The 21,106-nt window shown below is 35.9% G+C and overlaps 1 protein-coding gene across 2 annotated transcripts; it reads left to right on the top strand.

Moving 5' to 3' along the window:
* The first annotated feature begins 311 nt into the window (after positions 1 to 311).
* Positions 312 to 15,843, top strand: LOC106070053 (alpha-amylase-like). Of its 2 annotated transcripts, XM_056039509.1 has the most exons (12): positions 312 to 337; positions 1,964 to 2,035; positions 6,392 to 6,525; positions 8,812 to 8,963; positions 9,697 to 9,891; positions 10,662 to 10,845; positions 11,498 to 11,637; positions 12,047 to 12,203; positions 12,902 to 13,074; positions 14,247 to 14,409; positions 15,289 to 15,442; positions 15,711 to 15,843. In XM_056039509.1, exons 2-12 carry the CDS (start codon positions 1,996 to 1,998, stop codon positions 15,743 to 15,745), a joined length of 1,527 nt encoding a protein of 508 aa, XP_055895484.1. In that variant the 5' UTR covers positions 312 to 337; positions 1,964 to 1,995; the 3' UTR covers positions 15,746 to 15,843. The 2 variants fall into 2 exon arrangements, with proteins under 2 accessions (XP_055895484.1, XP_055895485.1); XM_056039510.1 differs by lacking the exons at positions 312 to 337; positions 1,964 to 2,035 and adding an exon at positions 3,528 to 3,655.
* The last annotated feature ends 5,263 nt before the right edge of the window (positions 15,844 to 21,106 follow it).

Raw genomic sequence — 21,106 nt, 5'->3', positions numbered from 1 at the left:
GGCTTTCACTTATACTGCTTCCAAAGTACAAACATAAACCGTTGCGTATAGCAAAAGATCATTTACTGTCGTACCTTAATATGTAGGCGGGACTTAAGATCAAGGCTAGTCGCCTGGGTGCCATGTCACGTGATCAGTTGATCCTAAGGCAATGGCAATGAACTCCTTAGATTAGGTCACAAGAAGGCGTGAAAATAATGGTTCATGGTTAATATAGCGCGGACAAAAGGAAGGTTTTAGGAAGACTTTTGAAGAACCAGACTATTTAAAGAGGTAGTTAAGAGGTTTTTTAGTTGTAGAATGTCTGGAGAGTCATGCCTAGATGTCGCTAGTTAAGGTATAAAGTTGATTCGTTTATTTCATCTTCACTATTATTATAGTATCTTGTAACTGAATTAGTATTTACTGTTTCTATATTTATTGTTTCAAGTTCCAGTTTGAAGGAATTAAACTCAGGAGATTTGTGTCTACACTGTGTCGTATAATTGCATCTTAGTAGTGTTCGGGCCATATCAACGGCACCTCCGAATGCTCATGTCACATGATTTACGTAAGCCTCTCTCTTCCAATGACGTTGTGACATAGATAATTAGAAAAAACAAATGGTACAGTCTTTAAATGATTTGTATTCGTCAATGAGTTGGGAAATACGGGGTAATAACATCGTAATCTTAAAAGTCTCTTCTTGTAAATAACAATAATAATAAGGCTTGTCTTCAAGTCCGGAGATTAATGAGGAATGCAGTAGACCTTTTCCCCGTGGCTACGCAGCCCCAGATGTGACCTACATATTTTGCCCCATCCATCGCAAGCATAACCATTGTCCGCCGGTGATCGATTAAGATTTTCTTTTTCGCTGTCTGGGTCTGTCCGCAGATTTTCTTTTGTTCTCAAATGTGTATCCCGCGTCATTTGTGAGTGACCTCCAGCTGTCTCGTTCTGAAGCCACATGCAACCAGATATTTAATGTCAATTAAGGCAAGTTAGCGCCTAAGCCGGTCTTTAAAGCGTTTCCGTAGGGCACCTCTGATACGTCGACCACCTTTTAGCTGGTTATGTGTCGTGCTTCTTTTTATTTCTTTGTTTGTTTAAACATTTGTTAGATGTCATTTTAAAAACCAAAATAAATTAACATCACACAACACACTGCACTCTTTAAACTAAAAGGCGCATATTACAAAACTTGTATCCGCTCAATCTGTCTGTTTGTTTGTCTGTCTGGTAAAAAGTTCAAGTGGAAGAAAAAACGTGTTCATAATTTTTACAAGATTGACAGTTGATGTTACCTGTGTAAGACTGACAGTTGATGTTACCTGTGTAAGACTGACAGTTGATGTTACCTGTGTAAGACTGACAGTTGATGTTACCTGTGTAAGACTGACAGTTGATGTTACCTGTGTAAGACTGACAGTTGATGTTACCTGTGTAAGACTGACAGTTGATGTTACCTGTGTAAGACTGACAGTTGATGTTACCTGTGTAAGACTGACAGTTGATGTTACCTTTGTAAGACTGACAGTTGGTGTTACCTGTGTAAGACTGACAGTTGATGTTACCTGTGTAAGACTGACAGTTGATGTTACCTGTGTAAGATTGGGAGATATTTAGAAAATTAGGAGATATTTTTAAATAGATAAACTAATCAATATCAAGGACATTATATTGAAAATGTTACTGATTTTTTTAATAAAAAGATTTTCTTTCAATTCGTTACTTTGTCGGAGTACATTTTAATGTCGCTGATGTAAGTTGTCTTTTTTTTTTTATATTCAACTATTTACTTAGTCACAAGTCAATATGTAGACCTGAACAAGACAGCAACATTGACACTTTTTACTGAGCCAAATACTAATTATGTAGTGTATTTGAGCGAACCACTACTACCACACTCATATACACTACAATACTAAAAATCATAGACACATAATATAAAAGTTCCTTTGTTTTTGTCCACATTATGCAGACATTTGATTTGAACGAATAAAGCTATCAACAATGATTTATCAAGTTTTACTGGTGACGTTTTTTAACTATGGTAAGTTATCACCTGTAACATCAGCTATAAGCAAGCCTCGTTTTGAGAACAAATGTAAAAAAAAAAAAGTGAATAGTGTTTGCGTATAGGAGAATTAAGTAATAGTTTATATGTTTTTGTGGCCTGGGGTCTTATTAGAAATAATCTTCCATCTTCTGTCAAATATCTTTCAGCGTCAAGCGTTTCAAAAAGCCTCGAAAAACAAAGTTTGACGTTATTATAAAGAGTATGTGTCTGTCTGGTATAAATCTTGTACACATTATAGCTCCCGTTTCCCATTCTGAAATCAAGTTTAAATTTCGTTCAGTTTTTGTAAATTTAGGTTTCGTCTTTATTTTAATACCTCTTCTGGTATTATTAGAATTTCTGTTGTATATTAATTAAATGTCCTACTTCACATCAAATTTGTTGTTGCGTATGTCTACTAGATCTACTGAGTAATATTACCACAAACATGAAAGTTCACGAATAAACTCAAGCTTAGCAGACATGGTTTTTATTGAATGTAAATAACAATTCATAATATATTGACAACTTCAGCCATCAAGAAATCACATGTAATACTTCCCATAAATTGACAATATAATCCAATAGAATTCATCAAGTACATAGCTAGTAATGCTTTCTACACAATAAGCATGATACGTCTATCTTCTTCTATATCCATGGCGTCTACTGATTTCTGACCATGTGGTAAACTCTTAAAACGAGACTTTTTACCCATAATTCAACTGTGGACCCTTGTTTCCCACGTGAAACACAATAAACAATACGAACCAATGTATTCCGTGATTCCCGACTAGTCCATGTCACAATAGCTATCAAACAATGATGTGACAGTTATTCAATGTCGAAGACAATACATAAACCAAACTAAAAATGTACAAATTTGTTAATTAATTCTGTGGTTATTAATTATTACGTTTGTTTATATAAAAAGGAGATAAATATTGCGGTATTGAGAGATAATGTTTGTAATAGTGTGGTTCTCTCCCATAAGTTAACTTCGTTTTACAATTATTTTTTTTAAATTTTTGGATTCAGAGACATCCATTGCAATTATCAAAGTTTGCCCCTCCATTGTATTCCCGTGACGCATTTATGACGCTTGTTAGCAAAAACTTAACCACGCATCTACAGGAAATAACTGGATATAGTAGTTTGAAAATGAGAAGAAGTTGATTGATGTATCCCATAGTACAGTGTTTCCCAAACTTTTTCCTTAACGGAGCACTTCGAACATTCAGAGTATTACTTCATGTTGGGTGCTAGTAGTTAGTTATTCGTTCGTGGAACACCTATTCAGGCCTGGCGCAACATTAGGGTTCCGCGGAACACAGTTTATGAAACACTGACATATATATTAGATTGCTACTGGGTAGACTTCTTCATTATTATCAAACTGAACGCGAGGAAGCGCTTGAGAGTCAAGAATTTAAATTCTCTCTCGCGAGAGCTCTGGGCGGAAACACTGAAGCTGTGCGCATTGCACGTGCCGTCAAACAAGCCAAGATCATGTGACTTCCGGTGATACCAATCGTTAATAAAGGCATCAACACTGGCAATGTGAAGTCTTAACCTGTGAACAGTTCAGATCAATAGCTCGTTGACACGTCACAGGTTAGTGTTCAGACCTTCTGTAAAGATTGGTCTCACTTCTGCTGACGTTCGGCTTGATCAGTGTTAAGTATGAGCCAATAAATATAAACCGTTCTTCACTATACTGTAATAGCTTGTCAGGCCTTGGAAACCTCCATAACGTAGGTAGTTCGATATCCGCGTATAAACACCGGAAGTAGTATTCCATTTTTCCTTTGAAAGTCTGCCTAGGTCCAAAACGATGGTATTTTGAATTTCATAGTAAAATTAAAATTTCTTAATTTTTTGTACAAAATTTGTGCTCAATGTGACCTGGAATGTTGATATTTTTAAAAGGAATGTCCCGATTACGCCAGTGTTGGCTTGTTTTTATTTGTTTGAAGATCAAATGACTGCATATTTTTGTTTTTATGTTTGTCATATGAATTAGTCCACAAGGCAAGCTTTTGAAAAAAGAGGCATTTGGGCATTTGCTTAAAAATGCATAATTAATAAATTAGAACCGTATTATCGACCTTATTCGATTAAAAAAACGACATACAGTGAAGTACTCTCGATTCACTCAAATTTGTGACCAATTATCGATAGTTGACATTTTCAGCACTGAACACTATATTTTATGACAGAGTTGGCAGAAATATTTTTATCCATGAAATCAAGAGCTTTGTTAGAACATATATACATCCATCACTGTCAGTACATATTTAAATCCTTCTCAATTCACCCCCTATTTATAACCATCTATGATTTGAATATTTTCTTTTTAAAAGCAATTGATTAATCTACATATAAAATTAATTATTTTTACATAAGGTTAAATATTTTTCTAATTATTCCAATTCAATACAATATAGGATTTGATGTTATCTATTAGGGTAGTTCTGTATAATTTTAAACAAAAATTCTTAGTTATCTTTTAAATTAGTTTGTGCCACTAGTAATATTCATATAATTTAATCTTGGTTTTCATCACATAATGATCAACTACTCTAGATAAGTTATTATAATTATTTTACTTTTATTATTAGATTTTATACTATTAATTTAAAGATTTTTTTATTAACAATACTATATAGCTATTATTGTTTTATACAAAAATATAATAAATTTAATTAAATTTTAAAGGCAATACTATGAAAATTTTTTCATATTTAGGTGAAAGATATCAAGGACCTTTACATTCCATTAAAAATTGCTAGATTAGCAAGAGTTGCTATTTACCTCTCTGATATAATGCTTTTGGTTGTCCTCTAATTAATTATTAAACCATGATAAATACTATTAGTAAACTCCACTCAATTTTTAAATCAAACTCAAATTAATTGAGAGTGGACAGATGAGAAAGAAATGAAATGGCAAATGAAATAAAAGCTGCTTTGAAAGACAATGGTGTGCAAAATCCTCAAACACATGTTTTGATCGAAGAAAATATATTGTTTACAAAATCTGTGAAATTTGCAATATCTTATTGGGAAAAATATGAGGATGATGCTGGGATTATATTTATTCTTTAATTGTGATACTATTTTACATCTCTCTAAATGTATTTTAATGTTATTTGATTGATTTGCTAATGAGTGATAATTGTAAAGTTTATTAAAAAAAAAACATTTGTTGGAATCAAAAAATAAATCTACATTAATTAATAATCAACCTATTAAATAGAATACTTAGACATTTTTAAAAAATATATTCATGCATTAGACATTAATATTTAGAATGTATTTAATATTTTGATGATACCCATTATGTTCTTCATTAAATAGTGTTGCAGATTTTATATAGAATTGATATAGATGTAAAAATTATTTACATTTTCATGCATCAAAAATTACTTGAAATCAAAGCATTACTTTTCATTTTTTTAAATAATATTTTCAGCATAATAATTAATTCATACTTTAAAAGTATAGATACCAGACACTAAAATAACATTATTTATTTCTCTTTTAAGATTTAAATTTAAAAAATGACTTTTTAACAAACTTAAGTAATTTTTCAAATCCAAAAAGTGTTTTATTATATATTTATTAAGAGTACACTTTTTTTTCTTTAAATATAATTAATAATCCTATCCATACATTCAAAATAAATTCCATGTTACATGCAATAAAAGGAAACTCAAAAAATAAATTTAAAAAAATATGAGGTTCATTCTTGTTACAAAATTAGCTCAATTGGCAGCACAATAAAAAAAATACTCTTGACCTATTTCCCAGTTTGATTCAACTTCCGGTAGTGAACAGAAATGACATGGATCTAAAAAAAATTAGAATTTTCCCCTCTCAAATAAAAATTAATATCTCCCCTTCCACTTGTCATACAATGATAAATTTAGTATGGTTGGAAATATTTTTTCAAGCCCTTTTCAACCATATAGGTTTTATTAGTATATTGTGAGTTTGAATTTTTTATCGAACTACCTACATAACGGGTTTGCCCGATCAGGGTGCCTGTAGTTTTATCTTAATCTACGGGCATCAGACTTTTACTAATCTTTGTTGTGCTTGTTGAAGATAAACACCAAAATCTGTAATTAGAACTAGGAATAGAAGTCATAGTATGCCATAAAGTCCGAAACATATTTAGTTAGTGTATAAAATATAGTAGGTATTTCTGAATCCTCTTTAAAACGTTTCTCGAAAGAAAAAAAATTATGCCTAATTTTTAGATAAGTTTAGATATATTATTTATGACTGTAATATATATTGTTAAAACATATAATCACCAACTTATATAAATATACGCTCTCGTCAGCTCTCTCGGCCTACACTGACCCTCACTGTATTGGGGGCAGAGACGGTATTGTCCATCTGTTTGAATGGAAATGGAACGACATAGCCGCTGAGTGTGAGAGATTTCTTGGACCTTATGGCTATTGTGCTGTCCAGGTAAGGCAGTTCTCTTTAAAAAAAAGTAACAATATTTTTTTAAAACCTCGTCTTGAAATGTCCAGACGAGGTCACATGACTTGATTCTTAAGTTTCAAACTTTCCTTCAGAAATGTAGATTATTACATCCTAGAGCAAACCTTCTGCTGTACGGAATGGGATGAAAGTGGGCAGGGTTTGAACCCGAGACAATCGTTAAGACTTCCAAAGCGCATAGTATACGGCCAGACAATCATCTAAAATCATCATCGTCGATAATCTCCAAATGAAATGAATATGGTCCTTAGGTCGTCCCGTATTTATTCATGCTATTATTAAAATAGCAATTTATATTTTGTGGGGATACAATGCAACGATTTAAAAAAAAAATAATGAAATTAAAATATAATGAATTGTAAGAAAAAAATTGTTTAATATCTGATTAACGGCCTATGATTTTATTTGCAATGGGCATTTACAGTTATGGCTGATAGGTAGCTATTAGTCTGTGTATTTTTGTACAATTTTTGCACTGTAATATAGGCTACCATTTCTCGTCTTTTTATAATAGTTCGATTGAACTAGAGTTTAAGTATGGGACATAATGGGGAGTTAATTATTTTTGAGCTATTGTAAAGACTAGAGTGATTCCCCTTGTGAAGCTTATGTAAGGGCCTCTAGACCGTGTTTAGTTGCCACTTGCTCCTGAGTTACCAGCTTGACCACCTGACCTGTGTTTTGAATAGTATTTTTTCTGTTAGTGGTCGTGTGTCTTGGGGTACTCGGAGAAGTGTGCCCTGCTCTGGAGATCTTTGGGCTAAGTATGTCTTTAGTATTATTGTATTTTATATAATGTTTTAATTAGCAGATATAGCCTCAAATGATTTCCAGGCAGTATAGCTTTACCCTGATGTTCTGCATCCTGGGGTACTCCCAAACGTGACATATTTGTGTTACCTTTCTCTGAGGGATTCAACCTGTATTGAATCATCAGATAGGCTTTACCAAACGGATGTCTATAGGTGGGATTCTATGAAGCTTGTAGGCTCATAGGTTTCCCTGAAGCATATAGTTCATCATGACCCCTTTTATTTTTTTGGCGAAAAGCGGCTACTGTCAGCCTGAAGCCTGTAACCACAGAATGGTCAAAAGTGGTCATGTGTTGATCTGAGGCCTGTGACCTTTATTTTTCTACACTGATGTGTGATTTCCAGAATGTGACGATAATGTATATATTATATGACTAAGGCTGTGTGCCATACTATTTTTGAGTATCTTTTGTTCACTTTGTGTTGTGTCGGCCTGTGAGTTGATGGCCATTTATTTACACATTTATTTTACTCATGTAAATAAACTTTGTAAATATGTTTACCTGCGACTTTGTTAATCTTGTGTTGCATACATTAGTTAATAACTTAGGCAGTACAAGTAGGGGCCAATGTACCTCTAGACGAACGAGCCAGCACACCATTAACACTGATCTGTTGACCTAAAATATCTAACTAAATCTAGCTATAATTCTAATTGAATATTTGTAGCTATACCCGCTACTAGGTCCTGTGAACTGATCATATTGGCTCGTGAATCCTCATTATGTCACATGGGGGCTCGAAACATTTCATCAGGAATCCTCTTTATTTACGTGACAACAGCTGTCTTTCTATTTAGCGTCCTTGACATTGCTTAGTTTGTCTATTTATTTCAAACTCTCTCTCACGCTTCCTGTTTCTCAATTCCTCTTTTCAGCTTGCAAACTCTTCATGGGTAGAAAATGAAACGGATTTCGAAAAACGGCTCTAATGATTATTGATTTAAGCCTATAGCTAAAAATAAAATGTCAGCCAATTGTCCATAACGTATCTGTTTTGACTGCCGTAATTTTTCAAATTATAAACTTGTTAGACTTAAAATCGTCTATTTCGAAAAGGATTTAGTCATAAGTTTAATGAATATGTTACAAGATCTATATAATCGTATAGAAATATCTGCTTTCAACGCGCTTTCTTTTGCATTTCATTTTTTGTTTTCAAATTTCATTGTAATAAATCATTACTGATTGTCTATTTTACTAGTTACATTCTCCAGCCCACTTTGTTTTGATTGAATATTTTACTAGTTACATTCTCCAGCTCACTTGGTCTCTAAAAACATCAAACTTTTGTTGATTAGTTGTTGTTGTTGTTTTCAATGCAGAACGAAGGCTTAGATCTTGACACATTAAATACATTTTGTTTGGACTCCTATAATAAACTCTAGGATAGATAACTCTAGATAAGTGAATTATGAGGTTATCTTTCTTTTCCCCAGACCTCACCAGCAAACGAGAACAGAATTGTCACCAACCCTTACCGTCCATGGTGGGAGCGCTATCAACCCGTCAGCTACAAAATTCATACCAGGAGCGGCTCTGAGGATGAGTTCCGAAACATGGTTGAGAAGTGTCAAAAATCTGGGGTTAGGTAGGTTCCGACTTTTTTTTTCACAATCTTAAAAATAGGTCAATAAGTTTTTTTTCAATAAAATATCTCAAACCAATTGCCTGTCTGAAAAGGTAACTGAAGGAGAGTTTAAAATGGTGATATTATGAGAAGCGGCGCAGAACAGAGTTCAAAGATATTTTACAATGAAAGAACAATTGTTGGGAGACTTTGGGTTACGTAGAGCCTTTCTTTTGGACGCATTTCGAGTTTTTCTTTTTATATTTAACGTCTGTTTGCTATAAACATAGAATTGTGGTGGCCGAGTGTTAAAGCCTATGGTTTCCAAAATTGAGGAATTTAGTAATTTTAAGTTTGAATCCAAGTAAAGACTAAACGTGTAAGGTCTTAGAAAATTTTAACACCTCTGACTTCACCCAACTCTAATGGGTATGTGACATCAGTAGAGATGGTTGATCATTGTGCTGGCCACATGTTACCATCCCCAATCTTAGGCTAAAGAAACAGACAAACCTAATATATTTTGCCTCACGGAACGCAAATTTCTAAAAAAGAACCCTATATTTCTTTTTTTTTTTTTTTTGCTTTAAATTATGAAAAAAATTCTAGTCTATTCGCTTGTAGATTAAAGTGGAAAAAATCTAACATAATAGAGTGATTTCATGTTGACAAATTCTTTAATTAAACCAGAGTCTAAGTAACTAAAGTACTTCACTGGCTAAATACCAATGTGTCTGGGATTATTTGTGTTTAGAATTTATGTTGATGTCGTCATCAATCACATGACCGAGTCTGGAGGTCAAGGTTTTGGTACGAATGGAACTTTCTACGACGCAGACCACCTTCAGTTTCCCGGAGTTCCCTTCGGCCCGACGGACTTTAATGACGGAAGCTTGTGTCATTCTTGTGACATGAATATCCACAGCTACGGCAACGCTGAGGAAGTCAGGTGAGCGTGGTCCAGTTTTTAAAATTAATTATACAAGATATTTAAGAACAATGTAATTATTTACTTTATCAACGCAATACACTAATCACTGTGCCAGCGAAGTGCTTATGAAAATAAAAGGTTTCAATACTATCTATTGATAGTTTTTAACTTTTAAGCAACTACACAAAGAATAAAGGGAAATAACATATAGCTCTACCATCACATTTGTCAAGTACAATTTTTTCTTGTGTTGTATTTTTTTATTAACTAATTGGTTAGTTCTTTTATTCTTTCTTGTGTTATCTGATACAAGAAATAATTGTACAAAATTTCTACTAGATCCGAGATTGGGTGTGGGAAAAATAACGTTTACAAAAACTGTACGAGACAGACAGACAAAGTTTATATAAGCTTTGGAAAAAGTGCTTAGTTCTAAATCTAAAAACAAAGTTTCTTCGTTTTCACTTGGTATTTCTAACTAGTTCGTAATCCAAATGTGTCATGTGGTTCTTACAGGAATTGTTTATATATACAAAGTTTATATAAGCTTTGGAAAAAGTGCTTAGTTCTAAATCTAAAAACTAAATTTCTTCGTTTTCACTTGGTATTTCTAACTAGTTCGTAATCCAAATGTGTCTTGTGGTTCTTATAGGAATTGTTTATATATACAAAGTTTATATAAGCTTTGGAAAAAGTGCTTAGTTCTAAATCTAAAAACTAAATTTCTTCGTTTTCACTTGGTATTTCTAACTAGTTCGTAATCCAAATGTGTCTTGTGGTTCTTACAGGAATTGTCGACTTGTCGGACTTCATGGCGGACTTCTAGACTTAAAGATGGGCACAGAATACGTTAGTGAACAAGTGTCCAGCTACCTGAATCGCCTTGTGGATTTGGGAGTGGTAGGATTTAGAGTGGACGCTGCAAAGCACATGTGGCCCGAAGATCTGATAGAACTTTTTAATAAGGTCAAGGTTAGAGGAATCAGATGTTTTTCTATTGTCTTTAAATAAATCCATCACATCATTGTTGTTGTTTTTAAAATCAATTCCTCCTTTTTGAAGCTGAAGATGGTTTTTAATAACTCATCCTATTTATTTTTTTCTAACTCTTCATTATTGCAAGGAGTCTTTCAAGCAAACCTTTCACTATCAAGTTCTTCTATCACTGTCCATCCAATCATTTTACAAGAGTGTGTGGACTTCATGATTACATAAAAATGTTAATTTTCTAAAGAAAAATTGTTAGAGCTGTTTTCAAATTACCGGTCCACCTAGTTTCCAGCCACCACCATTAAAAAAGCCAAGCTCAGAAAGTGCAAAAAGAACTTTCTACATTGTGCAAACAAGAGCTTCTAAAAACACACAAACAAATATCAACAATGTAATAAACATGCGCAACAAAAGAATGCTTTTGTGAAATGCTTGTATTCATTGTCTGAACTTAGATACTAATAAAACAAGGATATAAAACTAATTTTAAAAAGAATTTTTAACAATGTTTTTCCACAAGTCAGCCCACTCCCCCCAAAAAAATATAAAACAGTCATGTTGGCAAATCAGTAATAAAATTAATATCTATATGTATGCATCTTAAAGTTTAACAAGTGTGCAACTTATATCAAAGGATCTCCCTATTGGAGGGCGCCCATTTGTGTATCAGGAAGTCATTGACCAGGGAGGTGAACCTATCAAAGCTGAGGAATACTTAGCTACTGGCAGAATAATCAACTTTAGATTTGGATTGCAGCTGGCCAATGTTTTCAGGTCAGTGCTAAGATCTACAAGTTATATAAGTTATAATTACTAAAATTGAATTTTGTAAACGAGTTTTAGCTTCTTGAGCTGATACCAATTTATATAAAGCAAATTTAATCAAGTACGAAGGATTCTTTGTTATAACTCTGTAAGTTATATGTTGCTTACCATCTATTGTTTAGTCTTTAAGGATTTGCTAATTGTTTTCAGCATCTGTCGTTTGGTCTTTCAGCACAGCATCTTTTGATTGGTCTTTCCCGATTGGTTGTTTAAACATTCAGTATCTCTTGTTAAGCATTTTTATCATCTTCTTTTTAGTCTAGTAGAAGTTTCTTCGACCTATTTTTTTTTTGTTTTGTTTTGTAAGCTGCCCATATTGCTTACATAATATTTAAAATATGCCCATCTTCCTCCACAGACGTCAGAACGCCATGAAGTATCTGAGCAACTGGGGCACTGGCTGGGGCATGTGGGCATCAGACTCGGTAGTCAACTTTATTGATAACCATGACAACCAACGAGGTCACGGTGGAGGCGGAGGCGTTCTTACACACTGGGAGCCCAAACCTTACAAGGTACATCATTATCTACATTTTACCTTCCTCTGATTTATTAGCTAAACACTTCCTTTTCTTTCCCTTTCTTGTTTTTTCTACTTACATTTTTACTATTTTATTTAATATATTTCTTTATAAATATTATAAAAGACTCTAGGTATCACATACAAAAACCGCATCAGAAATAAAGAGATACGAACCAGTAGTAATGAGATTTGACCCCACGATGACCTGTTAACTGATGTCGAAAAAACGAAAACTAGAGCTCTATGCCATATCATGAAGTCCTCAGAGCTCGCAAAGAACTTCCTATAGGGAATAGTTGTCTTCCTCTCTCTCTCCTCAGTGACTATCACTGTCTCTCTTGTCCCTCTAGTTTTTCTCTCCTTGTTTCTCTGTGTTTCCATGTATATCTCTTCTAACTCTACCTCTCCCTCTCTGTCTACCTTTTTTGTCTGTCTGTCTCTCACTCTGTGTCGTTCCTTCTCTCTCTCTCTCTGAGCGAACCTCTCATTATATTTCTGTATCTCTCTGTGGACCAGACTGTAAGCTAACGCCTGAAGTTATTTTGAAACTTAGTTATATAGAAACTGAGAAACTGAATACCAAAACTCAACTAAACCCGCACACAATTACAATAAGAGCATTTAAAGTTTGAAAGATAGATTGAAAATGTTTACCAAGACAACGATAAAATCTTTATATGTCTAAATTAGATGGCTACTGCCTTCATGTTGGCCCATCCCTATGGCATGCCTAGAGTAATGAGCAGCTACGAGTACAACAGGGCCAACAATTACGAAGGGCCACCACACAACAGCGACATGACCACGGCCAGTGTCCAGATGAGTGGTATGAGGTGTACCAATGGTTGGAGCTGTGAGCATAGGTAGGTGGAATAGAATCGACTCTTTGCCTTTATTGAATCGAATCTTTGCCTTTATTGAATCGACTCTTTGCCTTTATTGAATCGACTCTTTGCCTTTATTGAATCGACTCTTTGCCTTTATTGAATCGACTCTTTACCTTTAATGAATCGACTCTTTACCTTTATTGAATCGACTCTTTGCCTTTATTGAATCGACTCTTTGCCTTTATTGAATCGACTCTTTGCCTTTATTGAATCGAATCTTTGCCTTTATTGAATCGACTCTTTGACTTTATTGAATCGAATCTTTGCCTTTATTGAATCGACTCTTTACCTTTATTGAATCGACTCTTTGCCTTTATTGAATCGAATCTTTGCCTTTATTGAATCGACTCTTTGCCTTTATTGAATCGAATCTTTGCCTTTATTGAATCGACTCTTTGACTTTATTGAATCGAATCTTTGCCTTTATTGAATCGACTCCTTGCCTTTATTTAATCAACTCCTTGCCTTTATTGAATCAACTCCTTGCCTTTATTGAATCAACTCCTTGCCTTTATTGAATCAACTCATTGCCTTTATTGAATCGACTCCTTGCCTTTATTGAATCAACTCCTTGCCTTTATTGAATCGACTCTTTACCTTTATTGAAACGACTCTTTGCCTTTATTGAATCAACTCCTTGCCTTTATTGAATCAACTCATTGCCTTTATTGAATCGACTCTTTACCTTTATTGAATCAACTCCTTGCCTTTATTGAATCGACTCCTTGCCTTTATTGAATCGACTCCTTGCCTTTATTGAATCAACTCCTTGCCTTTATTGAATCGACTCTTTACCATTATGGAATCGACTCTTTACCATTATTGAATCGACTCCTTGCCTTTATTGAATCCACTCTGTACCTTTATTGAATCAACTCCTTGCCTTTATTGAATCGACTCTTTACCTTTATTGAATCGACTCTTTGCCTTTATTGAATCGACTCCTTGCCTTTATTGAATCGACTCGTTGCCTTTATTGAATCGACTCCTTGCCTTTATTGAATCAACTCCTTGCCTTTATTGAATCGACTCTTTACCTTTATTGAATCAACTCTTTACCTTTATTGAATCGACTCTTTACCTTTATTGAATCGACGCCTTGCCTCAATGTAAAGTTCTTATGTGTCTTAACACTTTACATCTTCCAGATGGAGACAGATCTACAACATGGTCGGCTTCCGAAACATGGTCTCTGGTACTGCTCTAGAGAACTGGTGGTCAGGGGCAGATTACCAAATAGCTTTCTCCAGGGGTGACAAGGGTTTCATTGCCCTGAATCTGGAAGGTTTTGACGTAAACCAGAACTTACAGGTCAGTGCGGAATTTAGAATGTTTCTTACACAAGTAAAATATAAAAATTTCTCAAATTAAAAAGTTAAAAAAAACTGGTTATATTAATGCAAATTGCATCAATTATTTGGAATCAATAATGCAAACATTATTATTAAAAACTTCGAAATAGTTTTACTAATGGTCTATGTTTAGTGCAAATGTCATACTTATAACATGCTAGATGTTTTATGGTCCAATCACTTGTGTGGACCAGTTGGGAAGGGGAAGGGGGGTGTACCTGGGCGGGACTGTTCGTTATAGAAAGCCTCTACACTGAACTGCTACGTCACAAATTGTGGGCAGTGGAGACTATAGCTCGTTGCTGCGCCGTACTAACCTGTTGTTATAGGTTTCTACTGTCCACAGGTTGTCACGTTATATCTCTCTTTCTCTCTTGTGGTTTTCTTTCTGTCTTTCTCTCTTGTGGTTTTCTTTCTGTCTCTCTCTTCTGTATCTCTCTCTCTCTCTCTCTCTTTCTTTTCTGCTTCTGTTTAATAAAATAAGGAATATTGTCTGACAATGAGTGCAAAACATTATAACTATAGAAAACCAAAAAATACACATAGAGACTATGTCTCTCTCTTCTACCTCTCTTTCTGTCTCTCTTTTCTACCTCTTTTTTTTTGCTTTTTGTCTTTCTCTTTTCTACCTCTTTTTTTGTCTCCATTTCTCTTCTACCTCTCTTTCTGTCTCTTTATTTCTCTTCTACCTCTCTTTCTGTCTCTTTATGTCTCTTCTACCTTTCTTTCTGTCTCTTCATGTTGCCCTATGTAAAGGAAGGAGATAAAATAAAAGTATTTGAAATAATTTTCTTGTTTTTTGTTTTAAGATCTAGTTCTTAATTTTTAAAATCCACAGACTGGTCTCCCAGCTGGAAGGTACTGTGACGTCATCAGCGGTGACATTGAGAATGACAGATGCACGGGCAAGACGGTAGAGGTGTACAACGACGGTACCGCCCATATCAATGTGTGCTCAAACTGTGACGACCCGGTGCTGGCCATTCACGTTGGTAAGTCTTTCGATTGGTACTCTCTAAAATGAGACTACTATTTGTTAAGGATGTCATAAGTCATTCAGCAAATCATTAAAGTTTGAAACTATCTTTTTATCTTATAAAATACAAACGTTGCTTTAACAAGAAGATGATTACGTCCTACGACGTAAAAAAATAAGTAGAAACCAGAGTGTAAAAAGTAAAAAGTAAGAGTGTATTTAATCATAGAACTAACAAATATTGATACGTGTGTTATTTCTTGACTTCATCTTATACATTACAGGCGCTAAGATTGGATCACCCCCAAGACGCTTTTAAACCCAACACAGAAGTTTTCAAGTAGAAACCCATCAATTTTTATTAATTTATTTTATTCATTGATGTATTATTTAACATTAAACCAAAATATTTATACAAAATAAGACAAATGTTTTTTTTTTGTTGTTGTTTTGTTTTTATTCGATATATCATAAAGCTTATATCAACTCACTCTGTCTGTCCGGTAAAAAGTTTGTACAAGTTATTTCTCCCACACCCAATCTAGGATCAAGCTGCAATTCCTCACAATTGTTTCTTTTACCTGACAACACAAGAATCAATGTTAAAAAATATCAATTAGTTAATCAACTCTTGGTAATTAATTATTTTGTTTAATATCTTAAACAAGGGAAAGAAATTCTACTGATAAGGTTGTATAAGTTTAATTATACTTTGTAGAGAAAGTTTTAAACTAACAAAAGTTAACTATAAAATCTTTTATTTTCATTAGCATTTACCTGGCAAAGTTGTTGCTTTATAGTTGAGAAGGCTCCAACTCAGAAGAAAACACCGCCAAAGAACACACCTCTGAAGAAACAAGAAAGCCCTGTTGTCATGCTAAAGAACAGGTTCTCTGTGCTCGCTGATGAGAGCATGGAGACTGAGCAGCATGTCAAAACCAATACTCCGGGAGAACCCGGAGACATCATGTTTGACACAGGTTCTCCTCAGAGAACCCAGCCAGACACCCCAACCTCTACCGAGTTAGAGGTTGACCAACTCCCTAAGGGGAGAAATCAAAGCGGAGAGGATGCCCGAGGTGAGAGAGGAGGAAATAACCTCCGCTCTAACCAGAGGGATCTCCCCTCTCCAGAGAGAAAGACTTCCCCCAAAAGGGGGTTGTCCTCCTCTCCATCCAAACCCAAGAATAAAAATACCAAGGTCACTGGAATAAAGGGAAACCCCTCCAGGGGCCTCCCAAGGCCAAATAGCTCCAAGTAGGTCATCTAGAATAAGCCATGGATTCCAGAATTGTACAGTGGAATTGTAGAGGCCTCAAGGCCAATTACGAGGAAATGCAGCTACTGATGGACTCTGAGACTCCTGTAGCTGTCTGCTTACAGGAAACATTTCTGAAAGATTGCATCAGCTTCCGAAGCTACCGTGCTTACACCAAGAATGTTGAGGATGCAGAGAGAGCATCAGGTGGAGTCTGTATCCTTGTGAAGGATAGCATCCCCCATGAGAGGGTAGAACTACAGACCACACTACAGGCCGTAGCAGCTAGGATAACCCTTCACAAGGTTATCACTTGCTGCAGCCTGTATCTACCACCAGGCGCTTCATTAAACCGAACAGACATGGAGGACCTATTGAAACAACTCCCCCGGCCTTATTTAATCCTTGGGGATTTCAATGCCCATAACACCATGTGGGGATCCAACAATACCGACACAAGAGGTCGTATGCTGGAGGATATCTTCCTCCAACATGATTTATGCATACTTAATGATGCATCACCGACCTACTTGCACCCAGGAACTGGATCATTCACATGCATTGACCTCACCGTATGCGTCCCCGGACTTCTGGACGATTTTAAATGGTCAGTTAGCAATGATCTACGGGGAAGTGATCACGTCCCAATCATCATTACTAACAATCTCCCTTCATTGGGACGACCTCAGCGGTGGAAACTGAATAAGGCCGATTGGGAACAATTCCAAAAAAGATGCTCTGAGGATATCACAGAAAATATCCTCCATGAACAGAACCCAGCTGATACCTTTGCTAGCAAGCTACTAAGTATAGCCAGGAAAGTTGTACCCCTAACCTCTGCAAATCCAAAACGGCCTAGCAAACCATGGTTTGATACAGCTTGCAAAAGTGCTATTGGTGATAGGAAAAAACGACTGGCTGCATTTATAAAGAATCCTTCCCAGGAAAACCTAAAGCTATTCAGGATAGCTAAAGCAAAGGCTAGACAAACCATACGGTCAGCCAAAAGGAATTCCTGGAGAAGTTTTGTCGGCAGTCTGGATGCCAAAACTTCTGCTAGAGCGGTTTGGAAGGCAGTAAGGCGAATCAAAGGGAAAGAATCAAATGCAATAGGGCATTTGAAAAACCAAGGACGAACTGTCACGTCCCCCAGAGAAATAGCTGACTGCCTTGCATCCTCAATAGCAGAAAAATCATCCACTGCACACTACACGCCAGAGTTTCAAAAAGTCAAAACCAGGGAGGAAAGACACCCCATTGATTTCAGGTCAGAGAACAATGAAGACTACAACAAACCGTTCTCGCTTGAGGAACTGAGGGAATCGCTGGACAAGTCACACGACACAGCGCCTGGAGAAGACGAAATCCATTACCAGTTCCTCAAGCACCTTCCCGAACCCTCATTGGCAGTCCTGCTAGGGGTCTATAACTGTGTGTGGCAAACAGGCGCTTTCCCAAACAGCTGGAGGAAAGCCACAGTTATACCGATACCTAAACCGTGAAGAGACGGCTCTGACCCAGCTAACTATCGACCAATAGCACTAACAAGCTGCATCTGCAAAACCATGGAAAGAATGATTAACAGTAGGCTGGTCTGGTACCTGGAAAGGAATAAAGTGATCTCAAACTACCAGTGCGGATTCCGGCAGGGGCGGACAACAACTGACCACCTGGTAAGGCTGGAAGCTTATATTAGAAATGCATTACTCAGAAGAGAACATCTAGTAGCTGTATTCTTCGATATAGAAAAGGCCTATGACACAACCTGGAAACATGGCATTCTACGTGACCTGGCGCTTATGGGGCTTAAGGGACACCTCCCCCGTTTTGTGGAGGAATTTCTGAAAGATCGAAAATTTCAGGTTCGAGTGGGCAACTCCGCTTCTGACACTCATGACCAGGAAATGGGTGTACCCCAGGGCAGCATTCTGTCAGTCACCCTGTTCAACATTAAAATAAATAGCATCATAAATGCGCTGTCCCCTGGCATAGAGTGCTCTTTGTATGTTGATGACTTTGTCATTCTTACTTATGGGAAAAACATGAACACCTTAGAAAGAAAATTACAGTTATGTTTAAACAAAATTCAGGGTTGGGCAAACTATAATGATTTCAAATTCTCCCGTAGACTCCCCGATGGCTGCTCCATCTTTACGGCCGAATTGCACGCAATATTGCTTGCACTTATGGCCGTAAAAGCATCAGAAAGGAGTAAATTTATAATCTGCTCCGACTCCAAATCTGCATTGCAAGCTTTGGGGCGGATGAAGACTGACATCCCATTGGTACATAAGAGCCTGAAGCTGTTGGACCAAATAACAGCCGACCGTAGGGATGTCACCTTCATCTGGGTCCCCTCCCATGTTGGCATTGAGGGAAACGAAGCCGCAGACAGAGAAGCAAAGAGAGCCCTAAATCATGCGGTGTCAGGAACCCAAATTCCCTACTCGGACCTGAGACAAAGTATTGCCTCTGCCACCTATCGAGAGTGACAGAACCGATGGGAGGCTGAGACTCACAGTAAACTCAGGCAGATTGTGGCGGATGTCAGGTGGCGGCCCACATCTAAGGGTCTGACAAGGCGTGGTAGCACAACCATGTCCAGACTTAGGATTGGCCACACCTACATCACGCACTCTTTTGTACTGAAGAGAGAGGAGCCCCCACTTTGCGAGTACTGTGACTCTCGCCTCACCGTGGAACATATCCTCGTTGATTGCCCCAGATACCAGGATGTCAGGGCGAAATATTTTAGAGCCACTAATCTAAAAACACTATTTAATAATGTCGACCCTGGGAAGGTACTGGGCTTTATTCGGGAAGTGGGGCTATCTACGAAGATGTGATTTCTGAATTTGTGAACATGCACTATTTACATTAGATTTTTACCAAATATTTAAATTTTTACTACCTTTACTATTTTAACTGTGAATAGACCTTGATTTTAATTATATGACTGTATAGAATCTGGCCCTTGTTGTTTAGAGAGAGAGTAGTCCTTAAGGGACTGCAGGCACGACATGGCCTAAATTGTGCCGATGTGCCTCAAATCAAAAAAAAAAAAAAATATAAAAAAAAATAAACGCATTTAAAAAGCGAACAGATTTTATTTTCTCCCCCCCCCCCCTTTTTTTTTTTCAACTGGTCCAGACAATTGATAAGATATTAGCGTATTGTGAAAGCTAAAAGCAAGAAATCGAAATAAACAAAAACAAAAAAAAAAATTGTAATTGCACAGATTTATTATTGTTAGTCTAGACTTATTACAAATTTAATGACTTGACTGAGCCAAACTAATTAATACAACTACGCTTAATATAACTTTTTGTGATTATTTTTAAAGTATTTTTAAAATGTTTTTTTTTTCTTGTTCTAGCACATGTTATAGGTTCAGGAAAGTCATTCAACTTTAAGAATACAGAAGCTGTAGAAGCTACACAACCCCAGATTTAACATAGTAACTAGTTATCAGTAGTATGATCCCATATATATATATATATATATATATATATATATATATATGTAAGCCCATATAATGAAAGGCCTAGTTGATAATTCCGAAGATTAAGTATAAGAGCTCACCCACGTGACCACGCAAACCCAGTTTTAACCTACAAATTTCGCAACACCTAATGCAGCAAAAGCAGCTGTTTTGTTTTGTTGTTTTATTCTGTTCGTTGTCGTTGCTTTTTGTTGTTGTTTTTTTTTAGACATTTCAATGGTTCTTCAGAATTTAAGATAATCTACACCCTAGCTCAAACCTCCCGCAGGACGGATATGATCAACTCAGCTACAATTGTTACGATATAGCCCTCACAGCTTTCCCCCTTCTACGACGCTGATCTATCTACAGTTAGGGATCAGCGGCTTCGCAGGCTCTGCGAGGGCTTAGCGCTTGGGGTTGTAAGCTGGGTAGTAGTCGCCAGCTCCTGATTTTTCCTCAGGGTTAACTTCAAATTTAAGCCTAAAACAAAATAATCCATCAAAGACACAAAACTGGAAAGAAAATGTGATTGTGTGCGTTGTGAAATCGATATTGGGACACGTCAAGAACAAGCAAAATCTAAAAAAAAAAAAAAAACATTATTAAGTGTAAAGGTAGGAACTCCACATTTACAAGACTGAAATGGTGGTATAATCTGAATTAGCCATATTGTTATTGTTGGTCTAGATCTTTTACAAATTTAATGACTTGACTGACCCAAGATAATGTATACAACTACACTTAATATAAGCTTTGTTGTTTTTTTTTAAGTGTTTTATAAGTTTTTCTTGTTTAAAAATCCAGTTGAAACAAATGAGTTCATAATTCACTTGTGAAAGTTTTTGTTAGTATCTTTATTGTCCTTGACATTGCTCCTTTACTTCAGCTGATTTCTTATCTCTGCTATTAGTTACCTAGTTATTGTCTAACTCTCTACT

This window comes from Biomphalaria glabrata, chromosome 8 (genome assembly GCF_947242115.1).
Source record: "Biomphalaria glabrata chromosome 8, xgBioGlab47.1, whole genome shotgun sequence".
NCBI lineage: Eukaryota > Metazoa > Mollusca > Gastropoda > Planorbidae > Biomphalaria > Biomphalaria glabrata.
This window is presented reverse-complemented; position numbering and strand designations above follow the sequence as displayed.